The sequence below is a fragment of the Pteropus vampyrus genome, unplaced genomic scaffold, assembly GCF_000151845.1.
Source record: "Pteropus vampyrus isolate Shadow unplaced genomic scaffold, Pvam_2.0 Scaffold180, whole genome shotgun sequence".
Classification (NCBI taxonomy): Eukaryota; Metazoa; Chordata; class Mammalia; order Chiroptera; family Pteropodidae; genus Pteropus; species Pteropus vampyrus.
In genome coordinates, this window is record NW_011888961.1 from 284635 (window position 1) to 304434 (window position 19800).

The window sequence follows — 19800 nt, forward strand, 5'->3', positions numbered from 1 at the left end:
TCTTCACCAATTCTGATGTATGGAATTCTGTCAATAGGACACAAAATCTTTTCATCTAAAACTTGAAATAAAAACCTTGCTAATGAAATTGCAGGACTTGAGTGCACAACAAAGTCAAGGACATTAAAGCAAAACCAGCACATAAAGGTAACAATGAACGTACATTTCTTCTTTTAATAAAGGCAATTAGAAAACAGCGGGAAGCAGGTACCGTCAATACGAAGGGAAGGAGGGGAGGAGAGAGATCTTTTTCACATTAGTGTTTTGTTTGTGCTCAAAGGGGCTTGGGGGTGAGGGTGGGGGGCTGAACAGCCAATGGAGGTGCACGGGGGTGGAGGGTGGTGAGGGGGGCTGGAAAAGAGTGGGGAGGTCGGAGGGTGCAGGGTTGGCGGGGTGGCAGGAGATGCTGGATCTCAAACGACCTGTACCTCTTCACTCCTATTTGGTCTACTGCTTTCCTCCCTTCAACCCATGACTTAAAAGTCCTCAAACAAATTCCCTATGTCACATACCTCCTTCAAGAAACACCAATAAAATAATGGAAATAAGCGTTAAAATAGACATATATAAATCAATCCCAATTACAGTGCCTCTATTTCAAAAGGTAAAAATTTTCATTGTAAAATAGTATCCCTTTAAATTTTTTTTTTAAAGTTCTATTTACGTATTTTTTAAAAAGTTTTATGACACTCTCACACATGGTGGTCAATAAATGATTAAGGAATTAAACTGAATCTGAGTAAAATCCGAGCCTAAAAGTAAAATGTCTGATTCCTCACGAAATGTGCTTTTTGGATAACTACAGAAATCCCTTCCCTTATAACCAAAAGCGATTCTATAGAAAACTGTGAAAAAGCAGGAATACTAAGTTTTTCTACAGTATTATCTAGCATCAAATATCTGTACACAGATAAGACATGAATACTATTTTGAATGTGAGAAGACCACATCTGAGGAAGCATAATTTTTTCAATGAGACAAATCTGAAAAATAAATGCAATCCAAAGTGCGTGTGATTTGATAAGAGAAATAAAAGAAAAAAAAAGAAAAAAAAAACATACCTTCTTTTCACCCCAGATCTTATTAACTGTACGTTTTCCTCTTCGAGAACTTGCATCATCAATAACGTCGTCATGAACCAGACTAGCAGTGTGGATCATTTCTGCAATTAAGGCTATGGAGCGCTGGCTGGCTTGTACATCTCTAGTTAACAGAAAGCAATGCTTTTTAACAGAGACGCCGCCTATAACCTTCTCAGCAATCATCTTGTGAAAACTGGACATCGGATCTAGGACAAAGAATTTTATTTCTCTAAGAGAAACCGTATTAACACTGGCTTCCCTACAGAGCCACTTGGAGAACATTTTTAAAAATGCACGAGATATTGTTTTATGCCAAGATTATGTTCTACGGAGACCACATTAAGAAGTAGAATTTATATGATTAACAAAAAGAAGATAAACGTCGCAGAAATCTGGCCATTAGGCTGAAGAATTATCTTTATGTCTTATAATAGTGGTGTTGGTTAGAGGATCAAGTTTATAATTAGGTTACAATTATTTCAGGGCTGGATGGGAATGACGGGTGAGCAGCATTCTGAAAAAAACTATTATTAGAGAGCCAGTGATCACTATGTTCAAAGCTTTTCATACTGTTTTAAATGTTCAGTAAGAAGACCTCAATAACCGAGACAGAATTTTTGTAAAAACTTTCCTCTGATTAGTATTGAACCTTTACATTAGAAATGTATTCTTTATTTCCCAGATTTAACACAAACTACCGGACGAATACTCTAAAGAAGATACTAAATATGAGTTTTACAGTTAAAAAGGAATTCCCTCAGTTTCTTTTTAATCATCATTATTATCACTATCATCATCTATGAGAATGAAAGTAAATTTCAAGAAAATCAAACCGGGGAAATAGTTTAGTGAATATTTTGACTTTAGACATACGCCTGACTTAAACACATGTGAACCAAATGTTTCACTTATTCCAATAGTTTACTCTTCAAATATCATCAAATTACCTCTTAAAGGGGAGAAAAGTGAGAGGGATACTAACATATGACATTTTCTTGAAAAACCTAATCTGAACATCTGTAAAAGATAGTGCTCATTCTGATTCCTTGGATCTGCCAGAAACAATGAAAAATGAAGTGTAGCTACATTAGAGATGCTGGAATTTAGCTACAAACACTAAATCAGCATGAGAGTATTTTCCGATTTTGCTTTAAATATAATTTTATAACATGATGCCTTGCCGGCCCCTCTTACCTAAGATTTTAGAACTAAACCTCGGAACCTTCCAACAGCTTCTAGCCCGGAAATTGATTGTAAAGTGCTGCTTGCTCATTATTTATTAATATAGCACAATCCTAACAGTCCTAAATACTTCCAGATCACAAAACATTCTCCCAAAAGGGAAAAAGTAAAGCGACGGAGCATAGGGACAAGTCATCCTGTAAAACCACTTTTGTAAAGGAGGAAATGGAGGGTCGGTGGCTTCTAAGAGCCTGTGCTGAGTCCCTCAGTGAGACATTCACAGATGCTATATTTAGGAAGCCTGGACCTTAAATATTTTTCAGGTAAATTTACTGGGCCCTATCTTATTTGAGTTGAATGCACAGGAAAAAGATGTAGGCTTTTTAAAGTTGTCTTTTAATACAAAGGCTATTTTCAGAGTATTCTCTCAGATGGATTTTGGTCTAATAAAATATATACTTCCTACTGGTTAGTGGTAGAATTTACCTTAAAACAGCCGGTAAGGCCTCTAGCCTTTTTCGTGCGTTCCTAACTTGGGCACCATTTCCATTATCGCAAACTATGTCAGCAGACAGGGTTCCCTGCTGGGAACTCGAAGTAAAATGACAGTGCTCACTGAGACATGAGACTTTTTTTGTAATTTGAACAACAAAGGTTTCTTAAAATATTTCTTAAAATAGACTACCTGTACATGAAAATTCCATTTGCATGATTAAATTCTCGATGGATACAAATCACAACTCTTGCTTAGAATGTTATTTGGCATTGTGAAACAGCCCCTACATGGCATAAGTACCACATTTTAGATGCTTTATAATTTTGCTTTATAATTTTATCTAATGTACTTTTTCCTATACAAGTTTAAGCTTTAATGTGTGTCAGCTTCTATCTGGAAAATACTGCCATTGCTTATACGTAGCACAGTAAATGGTGAGACAGATAGAATTTGCAGATTACAAAAAAAAAATCTCACACTATCTTTAAGATGAACTCTCCAAAGTGCCAAACTGAGTCATGCCTTCAAAAAGTTGGGCACCATTTCTGCTTCCTGCTGTGAAATATCAGCGACACTTTCCCAGCTTCTCTGAGAGGTGCTAAGAAAAACCAGACAGCACAAGAAAAGGAGGCCCTGCGTCTTGAAAGTTGGCTATGTCCTCTGTATTTCACACCTGCAAGAGCATGCTATGACTCAGCAAGCCCTCAGGACTTTGTTTTTCCTTCATTAAAGGAAAAATGTTATAATGAATAGTTTCAAGCATAGACCATGACTCCCCACTCTCCTCCCCACTGCCACATACTTTCACCCAGCTTGTGTGTGTGTGACATGCTGCTGAGTCAGCTCTGACTCCCAGTGACCCTATAAGTGATGCCCACAGTGCTCTGTCTCAACAGCCCTGCTCAGCTCCTGTAGACTCGTGCCTGTGGCTTCTTTTATGGAGTCAGTCCATCTCATATTTGGTCTTCCTCTTGTCCTGCTACCTTCTATTTGTTCTTTTCCAAAGAACTCTGCCTTCTCATGATGTGCCCCAAGTAGGACAGCTTCAGTTTTGTCATTTTTGCCTCCAGTGACGTTTCAGGCTTAGTTTGCTCTAGGATCCACTTGTCCATCTTTCTGGAGGTCCAGGGTATCCATAGAGCTCTCCTCCAACTCCGTATTTCAAATGAATCGATATTTTCCCCATCGGCCTTCTTCACTGCTCCCACATCCGTGCATAGTAATTGGGAATAAGAGGGTGTGGATGGCCTTGGCCTTGGTCTCTGATGATCCATCTTTGCGCTCAGAGATCTGTCCTAACTCTTCTGTTGCTGCCTCTCTGAGTCTCAGCCTTCTCTTGATTTCTTGGCTTCGGTCTCCATTTGAATGGATGACTGAACCAACATAAGCAAAATCTTTAAGAATTTCGGTGTCTCTACTATCTGTGTTAAAGTCACGTATTTTTTCTGTAGTCATGACTTTTGTCATCTTGATGTTCGAATGCCGTCCTGCTTTGCCGCTTTCTTCTTTCCCTTTTATCAGAAGTCGTTTCAAAATATTGCTATTTTCTACCAGTGAGAGGGTGTCATCTGCATATATTAAGTTCTTGACATTTCTTCCATCAATTTTCACTCCTTCTTCCTCTAAGTCTAGCCCAGTTTTTCATACATGTTGTGTACAAATTAAACAAATAGGGAGATAAAATGCATCCTCGTCTGACACCTTTGCCTACAGGAAGCCATTCTGTCTCTCCGTATTGTCCTGACAGTGGCTTGCTGTCCACAGTACAGGTCACGCATCAGGACAATCAAGTCCTGAGGCACGTCCAGTCCTTTCAGAGCAACCCAGAGCTTTTCAGGATCCATGCAAAGGCTTAACAGAGTCTATAAAACACACTAATTTGAAATTCTTTGGAGCACCAGTATCCAGTGAGTGCTCGCAATTTGATCTCGAGTGCCTCTTCCTTTTCTGCATGGAGCTTGAACATCCAGCGTTTCCTGCTCTGTATAAGGTCAAAGCCTCTGTTGCATCACCTCGAGTGTCACTTTACTTGCGTGGGAAATTAGAGCACCCAGTTTACATGTGATTTTAAAAAAAGCAAAACTTCCCCCCATTCATTCCAACCCATAATGTGACATCTGACGCAAATTACAAGTAAACCCCAGTGTGGGAAAATTATATCTAAAAAGAAAATCAAATCTTAGCAATGGATTACCTTGGTTCAGAACAAATCAGAGGAAAATAATAAATCAAAACAGTACATGTGGTTTCATTTTAATAATAGAGACAGTGAAACTTCTATTCCCAAATCTAAAGGTTGTGTAATGAACAGAGTCCTCAAATGGTATACAGAAGACTCTACTTCTATTTCGAAATGTTCTTCTGTTTGTCTCTTCTGACAATTCTAAAAATAAGTGTTTCACTTTGCTTGTTAGAACTCTGAGAAGCTTAACGTTTCTTAAATATCTATCCCTGGTCCACCATATTGAAATCAATACCCTTGAAAATGCAGACCGAGGCCTCAGATATGCTGAATCCGAATCTCTAATGGCGGGACTCAGGTACCTGCATTTTTAAATAGCATGTCAGGTGATTCCTGATGCACAAAGTCTGGGGAATATCGCTGTTTAGTGGGGGGTATTCATTTTGATTTACTGTCAGCCAAAATAGAAGCTTTTCCTAAGGGTTTTGGTACAAGCTCAGCCTTTGCTGATCCACTGCTGCATTGTCTGTAAGCTGTGGGCAAATGGAAGGAGAGTCTGTCCTACCCTAAAAGTGACCTGAAACTTGGGGCATCAGTTCAGAGGTCTTGTGCTAATGACCCTCCCAAGTCTCTTCATAGCCTGAGAACAGAAAGGCTGACTTGCTCTGAACAACACAATCATGGGAGGGCGATACTTCTTTTCTCTTATCCTCTGCATCATCATGAGTTTTAAGGGACGTAAATAGAACTCCATCAGTTTGGTACTGAAGAAGCTCTCTACTGAAATTGCAAATGAAGTCTCTCGCTCTCTCTGCCTTGCTATAGAAAATTCTCAGGATGCGAATCACATTTCCTAGTTGTTCCCTGCTAGGAGTACACATATTCGAGTTTTCAGTATGCTCAACAAATAGCCATTCAGACTCAGATAGATTTTATCTTTATCTTCCACTGACTTGACTTGCTACAAGTTTGGGTACTTCAATTACTGAGACTGGGGAATGTCCTCTGATTTACCCTTTCGTCGGCTCCGTCAGATCCAGAGGGAGAGAGAAGCCCCCCAGGCCCACTCTCTGCACTGAGGCAATACGATGTACTGATGGGGTTCGCGTTGGCTTCCTGTGGCTGCTGTGACAAATTACCACAAACTTAGTGGTTTAAAACAACAGACATTCCCTCACAGTTCTGGAGGCCAGAAGTCTAAAAACAGTGCTACTGGGCTGAAATCAAAGTGTCAGCTGGCTGTACCTGCTCTGGAGGCTCCAGGGGAAAATCCTTTCCTCACCTCTTCTAGCTTCTGGTAGCTGTCAGCAGGCTTTGGCTTATGGCCACATCACTCCAATCTTCAAGACCGCCATCTTCCAAGCTCTCTGCTCCATCTTCACGTCGCCTTCTCTGTGTGAGCCAACCTCCCTCTGCCTCCCTCTTATTGAAGTATGTGTGACCGCATTTCGGGGCCGTCAGATAATCCAGGATAATCTCCCCATTTCAAGATGCTTAATCACATTTGCAAATACTCTTTTTTTTTTTTTTTGGCCGTAGAGTGTAACACTGACAGGTTCTAAAGATTACGATGTGGATATAACTTTTCAGCCTCACCCCGTTTCTTACTTCACTAGCCTGTTCTGTTGGTACTCAAATGTTTCCTTCTCAGTGATCTGGTTTTTGAAATTACTTGATTTTATCGCACCTGTCTAAAATCTTGTTTGTCCTCATTATGGATGCTACTTTAAAGAGTCTCACCTTCCACAGTGGCATTCGGGTTGAATGCGTGGAACTGAAGGAGTTCTTGAGAATCGCACACTCTCTGCCTCTCATCTTTGTCCTCCTATTTCCATTTCCCGGCCTTTGTCTCTGGCCACTGCAATCTTGTTCCCTCTTCCCCTTTTCCTTACTGGCACGCCGGGGATGCTACTGACATGAACGGCAAAGGTGCCTTCCATCTAAGGAAGAGCAGAGTGTAGGAGGGGTGTCTGTGAGCTCAAACTAGCTTAGCAGGTCATTACCTTTGGTCACCAGATGAACCCAAATGAGCACGTCAGGCTCGGGGTGAAGTCTGTCTCTTTGGTGAGAACAGCGTTTTCAAACTTGACCCCAATAATCGTGAATTTATTAGCAGTTCTGACATTGAGAGAAAAGAACTGACATCCAAGAGCAGCGGTTCCTGTATAGTTTCAGATTTATCTTCAGACAAAACAATGCCTGCAAAGCTGCGTCATATGAGATGCATGGTTCACGCTACTGTTTATTTTCTGCCCACCGAAGTTACCCTGAAGACGTGTGGAACCTTTGGATACGTGGCGAGGAGCCCACCATGACGACACCTTGGATCTGCAGCATATCCAGGCTGGCTTTGTATAGGGCTTTCCTTACGGGATCCAGGCTACTGCAGAATAATGCAGCATTCGCTTTGTTCCAGCTGGGCATGGCTAACGGAGTGTAGAAGCTGATTCCTTCGGTGAAGGAATCTGCCTCATCCTGGCATGTGGGGGCTGGAAGAGCGTGCACGCGGCATATCAAATGCCCTACGGCCCTCCTGCTCTCACTGAGGTTCTCCTTATGCTCGGGTTTGACCTCACCAATGAAATGGAAGACCATCTGGTGATCCAAATCTCCTCCACCTCAGCAGGTGTGCCTTCTTACAGACTTTCCTTCAAGATCCATTTTACTAAGTATGGACATGTCAAAAGTGCCACCTCCTAGGTTAAGGACAAAACATTTCTTTTGACACCAACTTTCCTGCCTATCCTGTAAAGAGCTACAGCAGTAGCTGGCTCAGTGATGTGGAACACACGGAAACCAGGATGGTTCTAGGAATCATTCGAGTGAGCTGGTGCTGCAATGACTGTTTTGTTACAGGCTTTTGTAAGTCTCTTTGTCCTTATGAGAACCATAAAAGTTAACTCCTCTGAAGATAAGGTTTTTATCACGCTTGGATTCTTGACCTATTATCTAATGTGAAAACTGCATTTTATAATCTGTATCATCTAACTGAATGTCTGGCTCTGTAAACTGAATGAGTGAGATTCAATACCCTTTGATTATTTGCATAATCGAGATCAACGGATCTGTACGCAATATCTCTTGAGTAGCCCTGTTAACCTGGCCAGTGGCAATATCTGTGCTGGAAGAGAGCCATGCACGGACAGATGGTGCCAAGGTCAATAAGAGTCAATCCCTTCAATGAGGTTGCTGAGCGAGATAAGTCTGGATTATTTGAGAAAGATTAGACACTCTCTCTGTGTTGTACTCAATGAGTAGAGAAATTTTATAGACATCTATTGACTCTAAGGCTTCGTTTTGATCCAGATTCTTTGATAAAGTCAGCCCTGACCTACTCAATGTAGGCTAGTTTGGGTTTTGCTGAACTCTGTTGTAGGTGGGGTTTTTGGGAAGCAGACTGAGGCTGAAAGTATAGGATGTCCCATGAGGAGTGCCCTTGGGATCAACGCCTGATGGGGGCAGAGGAGGAAACAGGCCTGAGCAGCAGGAGAAGTATCCACAACAGAGGTCTACCCACAGCTGCAGGCCCCCACTGGTGCGCTGTGGAACAAGAATGGCCCTTCACTCAAGTCCCTCGACGCAGGCTGGCTCAAGAGGGGCACGGCCTCAGGTGAGAGGAATTTCTGCCACTGAGGCCATCTTTTGAGGGACTGAGAACCAAAGGCTCTCTACCAACAATGCCTGGCACAGCAGCTGGGACAAAGGGTCCTTCATTGAAGGAGGATCTGAGCATGGGTCTCAGAATCCACAACTCTGTTTTCTGGACCTTTCAAGTCTGAGTCATCAAGTCTGAATGTTGTGTGTGTTCCTACCTCACTCACCCAGGTGGGGCTTAAACTTTTGGGGGCCATAACTTTTGGGGGCCATAACTTTTGGGGGCTTAAACTTTTGTGGGGCTTAAACTTTTGGGGGCCATATTACCCTTCAAGAATATATTATAAGCTATGTATACTCTTCTCCAGAAAAATGCAAATACGCAAAGAGCACACAATTCTAATGGGCCCATGGACCCCATAACTCTCATGAACCTTAGGTTAAGAAGTCCCAGGAAAATGATCTAACAGGGAACATTTAATGGACGACCAAAAAAGCTTAACAAAGGAAAAAGAAAAATCAAAAAAGCAGTTTCTCCTCTCTAGTTCCTCAGGGATCGGATCTACTGTTTTCTGCAACCCCCTCAGCATTACTGTCCACCTATTAAACACACATCTCACAAGCACGAAGACGGCGTCTGATAGAAGCCCTTAAACTTTGATCGTCAAGTGATAAAGCGGACCTCTCTCAATTCTGCCATCACTGACAAGCAAGCAGATGAAGGACTGGAATGGGTTCTGGTGGAACGGGCCAGAAACAGAGGCTGTGTGTGGTCCTGCTCCTGAATCCTGAGCTACCTTTGTTCCACATTGCTCTCAGTCTTTCTCAGCAAGCAAAGCTGCACGTTGCCCAGCTCTCCAGAAGCTCTCCCTGCAGCCCCACTTCTTGCCTCAAGTGGCATGGAACCAACAGCGCCATGATATTTAGCCCATGGAAAGTCTAATCCTAAAGGGATCTCAGGAAGGATCCTTATTCTTAGGAAGGGGCTTGGCGAGTAATACGGCTGGGACACTGGGCCACCTAAATGCACGCCACGATGATGACTCACAGCCCAAAACCAGACACCACCTCTGCTCTGCGCCCTTAGTAGGCCCTCCTCTCCACTGATGGGGAAAATGACAGTGCAGCTGAAACATCCCTGAGAGAGCAGACTCGAACTTACTATCTGAACTAGCAACGCCTTTTCCGTGGCACACTCTCCCATGCTTTCTGCCACCAACAGTTTATACAGTTTCAGAAAAGCAAATTAGAATAACTTTCACCTATGAGGGTAACAGCTGAGTTAGAGCAGTACAGAATACTCTTTTCATGTTAACTGTGAGGATAACGAACTGTATTATGTCTTAAGCTGAGAAATTAAAAATATAAACACGCATTCTCCCTAGATTAGTGGTTCTCAACCAGGGATCATTTCAGTCTACTGGGGACACTTGGCAATGTTTGGAGACTTTTTGGGTTGTCATCGACTGGGGGCTAGGGGCGCTGCCCACATCTAGTGGGTAGAGGCCAGGGACGCCGCTTTATCTTACGATGCACGACAACACTACTCACCACAAAGAATGTGGCCCGAACGTCTATAGTGCCAATGCCGAGAAACCTGCTCTAGACCACGTGAGGCGGACCTCAACTTCAGTTCGGAGGGCACATTTCTGTTGCTCTGCCTTCTGAGTGAAGTGAAAGTGAGCCTGGTGACGGTTAAAAGGTCACTGCCAGAGACTGCCACTGCTTGTTTGAACTATATACTAGGAGCTCTTCCAAGTCTCAGATAAGTGGGAGGCACCCTGAGGCCGGTGTGGCGTGCTGGGGCCATAGGGAGGGGCCCGGCAGCAGGGTGCCAAAGGCTGCGGTGGGCAAAGGTGAGCAATGTCTGACGCTCCCTCTTGCAGCATCCTTAAATTTAGTGCTGACAAACCTTAGGCATTCCTTAAGGTATTATCTACTGGGAAAAGGTAGTAGAATACAAATGTTCAACAACAGGGAAATGGATAAGTTCATTACGGTCTACTGGACCGTCCAGCACTGGGCTACATGATGTAAAAATAACAACTATGAAGACACTCCAGCTCCATGGTAAAGACTTTAAAAAACAATGGTAAGGAAACAAAGCAGAACACAAAATTATTTACATAGTGTATGACTGAATACAAGAGAGGAAGGGAAGAGGGAATGACGAAGGTGTCATGGGTACATCTGCGTTCCTTTTCAAGATTTCCTTTACTAGTAAACGTTGCAGTTTGAATACTTTAAAACTGCACATATATCCAAAACTCAAAAGTTGAGGACCCACCCACGAGATGCCTTCCTTGAAGGTTTCCCTTTGGCACGGTTCTGGAAGTCACAGGAATGAGGGCACTGAAGGGGGTGCGGTGCCCACGACCATGGCACAGCCTCTCCACTTCATAACCATCAACCTTTGGTCCGACTGGCCCATGTGGGTAATGAGCACGTGCAGCACACCCCCTGGCAGTCTTTACTTCTGAATGAGAAAACTGAACGTGGCTTTTAGATTTCTTTCTAAAATGCTTATTTGCAGCTGGAGTTGTTCTTCCATGGACATGAAAAAGGCTTTGGAAAAGGAAGGTGCCCAGAACAGAGACCAGAGTGATCTCAGAGACTCAAAGTCAGACTCTACTCATCATAAAGTTAATTCTTAGGTACATGCTACTCATTAAACAGAAAACTAAATGGTAACCTTGGGAACGAAGAGCTGCTGAATATATACCTAGAGGGGAGTGATAGTAAATGACTCACCGGGAGTTGTTATAATGGATATTACATGCTCGGGCCATTAGCACCACGATAATTGGTCGAAAGGCTTTCCCTTTTCCATCAAAGTAGTATTCAGACATTTCCTTAAGTTCTGTTGTAGATATGAATAGCTCCTGAAATGAAGTTTCTCTGTGTTAATATGGCATCATAATTGCACAGACAGTCAACAGGATTTCTTTTACAAATCTTGGATGTGATTTCAGGGCATTCGTTTTAATTGAGAAACTCAACACTCAGGTGGAAAAGGTTCCAACATGGTAAAGTCACAAATCTGGGCCACAAGCAATGCCTGGCTTGGTCCCAAGGGGCATAGGTGCGAGAGCGGAAGAAGAGGAAAGCGCTAGGTGGCCCAAGGACACCGGGCCAGTGACAGCTGGATAGAGGAAGGAGCAGGGGCTGGTTAGTAGCTTGGAAGACAGAGGGGAGAGGACAAAGATGGGAAGTGTAGGAGCTGGCAGCTGTCGGGAGGCTATGAAGTGGGAGGTCGCAGGGGGCGTTCTGGGTAGGGAGGCAAAGCTGTGTATCAGGGACGAGAATGAAAAATAGTGGCTGGGGAGAAGCAGCAGGGGTAAGTCTGGCTCAGCCTTCATTTAGCAAAAGACACATCAAAGGTCCACGGAGGAAGTGTAAGATGCGGTCTGCCTGATTGTGAGGAGCTTTCCAATGAGCTAGGGAGACAAAATTGTTTTAAAAAAGAAATATCTAGTGAATAATACAGAGGTAACCTAAACAATGCTATACATTTAGTACATTAAAAGTTCAAAGAAGGGAGAGAAAAGTGTTGGCTGGGAAAACCAAACATTTCACAGAGGAGGTAAGCTTTGACCTGGGCTTAGCAAATAAGTAGGGCTTTGATTTGTGAAGAGGGGAAAGAGGCTTCCAGGTGATGGGCATGTGTTTGTTTTATCTGCAGCTTGAAGACTTGCTGGAATGAATCAGAGCTTATCCCCGCAAGGCAGTGGGAGCTAAGAATGGACCCAGAGGGCCCCAGAACACCAGACAGTGGCCTAGTCATTAACTCGCTAAATTGTTGACTCAATGTCAAGCTGGTAATAAAAGCAGAGGTTACAAAGATGAACAAGATGGTCCCACCCCTACAAGGAGCTCAAAGTCTAGGTGGGGAGAAGTAATAATACAATAACGGCAATAAAACACAGTGGTGTGACAAGGCGCTGTCCCTGAGGCCAGTGCAGCTTCCCTGGGATCACACAGGAGACAACTTGGCTCAGGCTGAACTAGGGAGGAAGAGACCAAGGCTGAGGGCAACAGAAATGGGGGTGGTCTGACCTAAGGCAGTGGGAATGAAGGCAGACTAGGGGGTGTGGAGGGGGAAAGAGAGAGATGAGTGGAGGCTCCTTCTGGGGTTCCTGGGTGGTATCGTCAAAGAATGGGAAATAGAGAAGAAAAGACAACGAGTAGGAGAAAGCAGAGATTCAGACACATTAAGTTTGAAATAGTCATGGACGCTCCACTGAGCAGTTAGATGTATGGGAATAGGAGCGACCATTCAATCTGGAATAGATATATTACTTGGTGGTTGTAAGTATGGAAATGGGTAAACTGGGGACATAAAGAGAGGAGGGACTGACAGAACCCCAGGCAAAGGCAAAATTAAGGGGGTGGGTGGAGGGCATAGAGAGGAACCCAGGAAGCAGACTGAAGGACGGTCCAAGAATCGGGAGAACCCGGATCGTGCAGAAGCCAGGGGAAGAGTTTCACGCAGTGGGCGTGGTCGACAGTGCCCACTGTTCTTAAAAGTCAAGGACGATAAAACCCATAAAATGTCTAATGGATTTACCGGAAGGAAGCTACCGGGACCCTGGGCAAAGGCCGTTTCCGAGAAGAGGCTGGAAAGGAAGGCACGGTGCCATGGCGGAGTCGATGTGAAGGGGCGAAACAGAGACAGAGCTGGAGCATGCTGTGCCTGTGATGGAGGGGGAGGGGGAGGGGTGGGACATCCGGTCAAGGGACGGTCCTTTACTTAAAAGGGATAGGAAAGAGACACTGCAGAAAAAGGAGAACAGGCCGTCGCGGGAGCAGCTCCCAAGATGCTGGGATGGGGCTTAACTAGAGGAAAGGGACTATTCTGGAGAGGAAGACGTTTACTTCATGGAGGCGGAGGGATGGGAGGCAGGTGGGCTTGCACATGGGCCCGGAGCAGGTGTCGAGGAAGTTCCACCTTCGTGGCCTCTACGTGATTTATCAAATAGGAAGTGGTGTTGCTATGAAAATGGCAGAGTTGCGCGGGGGCTCGAGGAGGAAAGTGGGGATCCTCAAACCGGGAAGGAAGCTGACGAGGGGCATTTGAGAACCCCCGTGAGGTTAGGAGCCAAGGCAACTTTTTTTGGGGGAAAGCGTTTCATGAAGAAACCCTATCGGGGGCAGTCTGGCACTGATATTCCGAATTAGATAAGACAGCAGCAGGAATCACGGAAGGCTTCAGTGTTTCAGCAGTCATGCCGTAGGTGATGGGCATGGAGAGGAAATGTTAGGTAACTCGCTGGACAGGGAGGGGCAGTTTCTCAACTCTGCAAGAACCTTTTTCTGGAAGGTAACATGTATTGAGTCCTCCATATTGCCCCACAGTTGTTGCTCAAGAGACCTCTGAAACTCGACGTTCGTGAATCAGGTTTGCAAAGGCACTGTACATATCTGAAACCTGCACTGTGTGTTCATAATTCTAAAAGCCCAACATTACTTCACGGCATCATCGAAACTACCTTACCTTTCTGATGTCCTCATACAAACCTTTCAAGTCTCTCCTACCAAGTTTAAAAGGATCGGTGTACTTCTCGCCGCTTCGTGTTTTACTACAACAGCACGTGGCGGATGTTGCGTGATAGAGCCTGGGACGAGCACAGAAGCACACAGTGTAAGTTTGAGCACTGTTTATTAAGTGAGATGATTTCATTAAGTAGAAATTATGCACACATATGCATAAACAGAAATGTAGCAGAGTCGGATGATGGAAAATTTAAGCCCAGATACTTGCTGGAAATTAAGCATGAACCTAAAAAGGTCATTGTAATTTAGAAAAAGACACAGAATTCTGTTCTTGCTAAACAATAGTATTTAGTGTTATAAATAAACGTTGATTATTTTTATAACCAGGACCTTGAGAACCCACGAAATCAAAGAAAGACTAAGTCATGTTCACTGTGTTCTGAGTTGAGTTTAAATTTTACTATAGTCCATTTTTTGAAAAGGCAGAGATTACACAGAGCAGATACTGCAGCACTTATGTAAACAACATATTCAATTTGTTGCACTAGCTCACCACAGTTTAGAATAGAAATTTACTGGCAATATGGCTGATTTTAGTAGTTGCAATATGGATTATAAACTTACCGTGATATAGTATACATATTTGGAAAGGCAGCCGTTAAACTCTTCACAAGATTAAAATATGACATCTATAAAAGAATTAAGAAACTGGTAAAAAGTCATGAAAAACTTGTTTATGACACTAGATAAATAAAATCTTCCATAATTCATACTTTTAGTTGTATATTCATAGGTAGATTGCAAACTTTAGAAAAATGATAAAACATCTATAATCTATCTCTTCCTCCAAAGAGAGCTACAGTTTCCATATTCATAGCTATCTTTCCAGATCTGAAAAGTAATTTTAAAACAATTTCCTTCCATTTAACTAAGATTGGTGGGAGAATAGTAAAGATTAGTGTTACTTACATTATTTTAAATTCTAACAATGGTATAAAACAAAGAATAATCAAGATTCCAAAAGCATCAGCCCAGATGGTAAAAAGGAAAAGGATTTCAGTGTTAAGGAGGAAATTTACATTTACACAAACACTACCTATTTTAAGGTATTATTTCTGAATATACTTGGAAATGGTACTTCTTGATAAGTAATGTTAAAAAACAAACAAGCTCAGCAGCACGTTTTGATAAATATTAACTTTCATCAGTGATCAAGAACAAAACTTCTAAAAGATTCAGAGGTGGTGATGACAAATATTAGCTCCCACAATTATTAAGCACTATTATGGGCCAGGAATTGTGACAGGAACTGTGGACCCAAAGAAATAGACAGCCAATCCTGAAGAATTCAGGGACACAGACATTTCAAAGATTACTAATCTAATGTGGTAAGGGCTCTCATAGAGTATTTGAAGAAAGCATTTTGACAGAAAAGGATGAATTTACCACAAGAAAAATAAAACTAATCCACTCTATTAGTAATCAAGTCATAGTGTGCTTTTACACTATTTGACTCTTACAACTACTTGCTTTGTATACAGCTGGGGAATTTGAAGTTCAGAAAAGTCAAGTCTGAAAAACTGACACACAGATGCTCCTAGACTTACGGTGGGGTTATGTCCTGATAAACCCATCGTAAGTTATAAATATCGTAAGTCAAAAAGGTGTTAAATACACCTAAGTTACCAAACATCATAGCTTAGACTCGCCGGTTTCTACTGAATGCGTATGGCTATTACACCATCATAAAATTGAAAAATCTTAAGTTGAAGCTTCCTAAGTCAGGGACCATCTCTACAGAGGTTTATAATACTGTATAGTCATGTGCTGCATTACATTTTGCTCAATGATGGACCCATAAGATTATAATGGAGCTGAAAAATTCCTATTACCTAGTGAGGTCGTGGCCTTCAAAACATCGTAGGGCAACGCATTACTCACGCGTTTGTGGTGATGCTGGTGTACACAAACGTGAGCTGCCAGTCATATAAAAGTATAGCACATATGATTGCAGTAGTAGGCCATACCTTCTAGGTTTGCGTAAGTGTACTCTGATCGAGTTTTGCAGGACAAAATTGCCTACTGATGCATTTCTCAGGACATATTCCTATCGTTAAGTGGTGTATGTGTGTATATGGAAGGTGAGCAGAGTTTACCGCCCCAGAATATGCCTCTCTGGGATGTGGATTATTTTAAGATGGTTATTTTAAAGAAACAAAAGACTCAGGAAGAATCTCTGAACTTCCCCTAACTCTGTAAAAGAATTTAGACAGAGGACCTACTCCAGGAAGGCAACTATCATCATAGATAACTAGAGTTTAATATGAACTAGGTGTGATAGACAGGGAGGAACCTAGCAAATCCCTTTGATAAAAGTCCTCTGTGTTTCACTGTTAAAGAGGGCCCAGCAAACATTTGCTTATCCATTGCTGTATGAATTGCCCTCCTTTCTTTTGAAGTCCCAAACAACTACTCACAAACTCCCCCACACCCGGCCTTTTTCTCATTAGGTCTTTGGGTCCCATATTCTTATAGAACTCCCATATGTACATATGTAATCAAACTTGGTTATTTTCTCCTATTAATGTTTTGTCATTTTACTTGAATAGCGAGAAGAGGAAAAATATCAAAAGAAAAAGTACTTACAGGACTGTGTACATTATATGATCCCACTAGATATTCACTTACACTCATACACACAAATAGACAGAGGATAGGGTTTGGAAGCATATAAACCAGGCTATTAAAAATAGTTATTTTGAAGTAATTAGGATTGTGAGAGTTCTTTTAATTCCTTTTTTTGTTTATATTTTCTGATTTTTTTTTTCTCTAGTGAACACATATTGCTTTATATATATTAAAAGGACAATTAAGTTTGACTTTGCCGGGCAGGCAGTAGCCAAGGAAGATGGTCTGAATTCTATTCTTCTCACTATACCATTACATATTCATTAAACCAATAACATTAATGAAGTCCCAAGGAATTACAATATCCCAAGAAAACAAAGTTATAATCTTCTTTTGATTTTACCATTATATGACACTTAATCTACTTTTGTCAGTCTTCATTAATTCACATGAATTCAGTATTTTAATACTTATTCACTCTGAGACCTAACCCCTAACTTGGGGTGAAGAGTTAAAATTATACAGCTAATATAGAGTGCTGTTAACTGCCAGGCAGCATCACAATTGTTAAAAGCATTCTTAAGTCTTTGGAATGGATCTTGTTCAAATTTGGTTGTGCAACCTTGTGACATTTCTCTGATACTATCTACTGGAGAGATTCTGAGATTTGAATATTTGTAAAGCTCTTAGCTCAGAGCTTAATACACTGTATATATCTAATATTGTATCTATTCAATCAAACTATTTCCTGCTTTAGGAGTACCTTAAGGCAGCGATCCCCAACCTTGTTGGCACCAGGGACCGGTGCTCCTATGAGAATCTAATGCCTGACAATCTCAAGTGGAGCTGAGGTGGTGATGGTAGTGCTGGAGAGCAGCTGCAAATACAGGTGAAGCTTTGCTTGCTCTTGCACTGCTCACCTCCTGCCGTGCCCGGTTCCTAACAGGCCGCAGACAGGTACTGGTCTATGGGGCCCGGGGGTTGGGTATTGGGTATTGTGTTCCAAAGTGAAGTTAGAGACATTCAGAAGAGCATTACAGTAATCCCTCCTACTCTTATGTGTTGCAGCCATTCTTAAGTAAAGTAAGGTTACTTGAACACAATTACTGCAATACTGTGACAGTCTGATAACCAAGAGCTACTCAGTGACTAATGGGTGGGTAGCAAATACAGCATGAATACACTGCACAGAGGGATGATTCACATCCCAGATGGGCCAAAGCAGGACTGCATCGGATTTCATTACATTGCATTAAATTGCATGCTCAGAAGAGCATGCAATTTAAAACTTATGATAAATTGTTTATTTCTGGAATTTTCCATTTAATATTTTCGGACCACAGTTGACTGTGGATAACTGAAACTGGAAAGCAAAACCGTGGATAAGAGGGGATTACTGTAAAGTATTAAAAGGGAGTTGCAAAACCAGAGCTGTCACTTGGTGTGCCAATACTGGCAGTAGCAAAAATGAATTGTCCAATTCTGGTTTTGTTCCCCACCCTTTCATCACATATTCTCTGCCTTCCATGAATTTACTTTTTTAAAAAGAAAATGCTGAGTAAGAATCAAAGACACATTGATAAGTGATTAGGCCTGATCAAATGAGCACTGATTTTTCTGTCCTACTACAAGACTTGTTAATACTACCAATGGAGAAGTCAAGAGAATGTACAGGAATCAGAGCTGTGTCAGAAAGCCATAGGTAGCTTTATTACTGTTGCTCTTTGTCTGCAAAGATTATCAGACCCCAAAAGACTTGAACTTACTAAAACACACAAGCCTGAGGCAGACACCAAAAGGCTAATTAACTTGCAGTGAATAATACCACGGACGGACACGCAAATCAGAAATGTATCACGGACGGACACGCAAATCAGAAATGTATGGCACTGGCATTTTCAGTGCAGTCCCTCTTTGTGGTCGTTAAGGCATATCCTCTCAGGACAGCACCCTTTCCGTAGCTGAGAAAGTTGGTTGGGGGCATGGAATCAAAAAAAGGAGCATCAAAGAAAAGAAGTATCCAGTTCCCCAAATGATGTCCTCATCTGGTACTAGAAATATTTGCAGTCTGGCTAGGATAGTACTAAAATGGATCCCAGTAAAACTCTGAGGCTCTCTTTTCCCATATTCTCTCTTTTCTGCTTAGCGAAACTTTAGTCGGTCTACTAGCTCAGCTGCTATTCTCGCTCCAAATGTCCATTTTGGATAAGTTATGGTATGTAGCCACTTTGCTACAAAGTAGATATTTATAAATACTACATATCTCATATTGGTAAATGGTGTTTGATGAGTATATGGGAATATGAAGCGAACCAAATCTGATGAAAACAGGAGGCCTAAATTCAAATAAACTTATTTTGAAAATGAGCTTTGTAGATGAGAATTGAACACAATTAGTATATGACTGGAGAGTCTCTTAAAAGGCCAGCAAATCCATAGATTTTGTATAGTTAGCTAAACAGTATGGCACGGTGAGAATTACTCGCTACAAAGTGCAGAAAGGACTCACAGAACCATACAAACACGTCAATTTACCCGGGTAAACTGACAGAAAAGGGAGAAAAATGAGATTGGGTGCAAAGGCAGCAGGGGAGAGCGTCAAGAAGCCATGGTTAGTTAGTACTAAGATTCTGGCTATACTTCAAGAAGTCATAGATCAAATTATAGCTGATTTCAAGGTTTCTCTACTTGACATCCTCAAGCCTCTTCTCCTTCCAGTGCCCTTCCGCCCGGCCCAGGTATGCTCTGCCTCCCAAGCAACTACTGGACTGAAATCAAATCCATCCTACATCCTCCACAAGGCCTTTTCCGTCTATTCCGAGGCCACCGGGGAGGCCACCTGGCTCCTCCGTATCGCTGAGCACCTTTGGCTCTAAAATCTCAGTTAAGACCTGTCTTCCAGAAGCCCCGGCCGTAAATCCAAAGGCAATAGCTGCAAACGGTCTCCGGTCTTGACTTTATCCGTACCCCAAGAAACAATCTCACCACTACTCCTGTGCTTCCCCGGGTCCCCAGCAGCCCTTAGCAGTCCCTAGCCGGGCACCCCTATTTCAGGCAGACCCCCGGACCCCGCCCCTGGCGTCCCGCCGCGCGACTGGGCCCCACGCGGGCGCCCCCGCAGCCCCGGGTCGCAGCCCAACACC

At 42.5% G+C, this 19800-nt stretch overlaps 1 protein-coding gene across 3 annotated transcripts in view; it reads right to left on the minus strand.

The window, feature by feature from the left end:
- PDSS1 (decaprenyl diphosphate synthase subunit 1) overlaps nucleotides 1-14757 on the minus strand; it is a 35429-nt gene extending 20672 nt beyond the window's left edge. The window contains exons 1-4 of one of the 3 annotated variants that reach the window (XR_896518.2): nucleotides 14654-14757; nucleotides 14031-14151; nucleotides 11288-11418; nucleotides 1062-1203 (exon numbers count right to left, since the gene is read on the minus strand). Coding sequence is in view for 2 of the 3 variants with exons in the window: in XM_011371014.2 (XP_011369316.1) it covers nucleotides 1062-1203; nucleotides 11288-11418; nucleotides 14031-14151; nucleotides 14654-14718 (459 nt within the window). In the remaining variant the exon portion in view is untranslated. Of the gene's footprint in view, nucleotides 1-1061; nucleotides 1289-11287; nucleotides 11419-14030; nucleotides 14152-14653 lie in introns of those variants that run through there. The other 2 variants (XM_011371014.2, XM_023537181.1) reach the window with 2 other exon arrangements.
- Between the last annotated feature and the right edge of the window lie 5043 nt (nucleotides 14758-19800).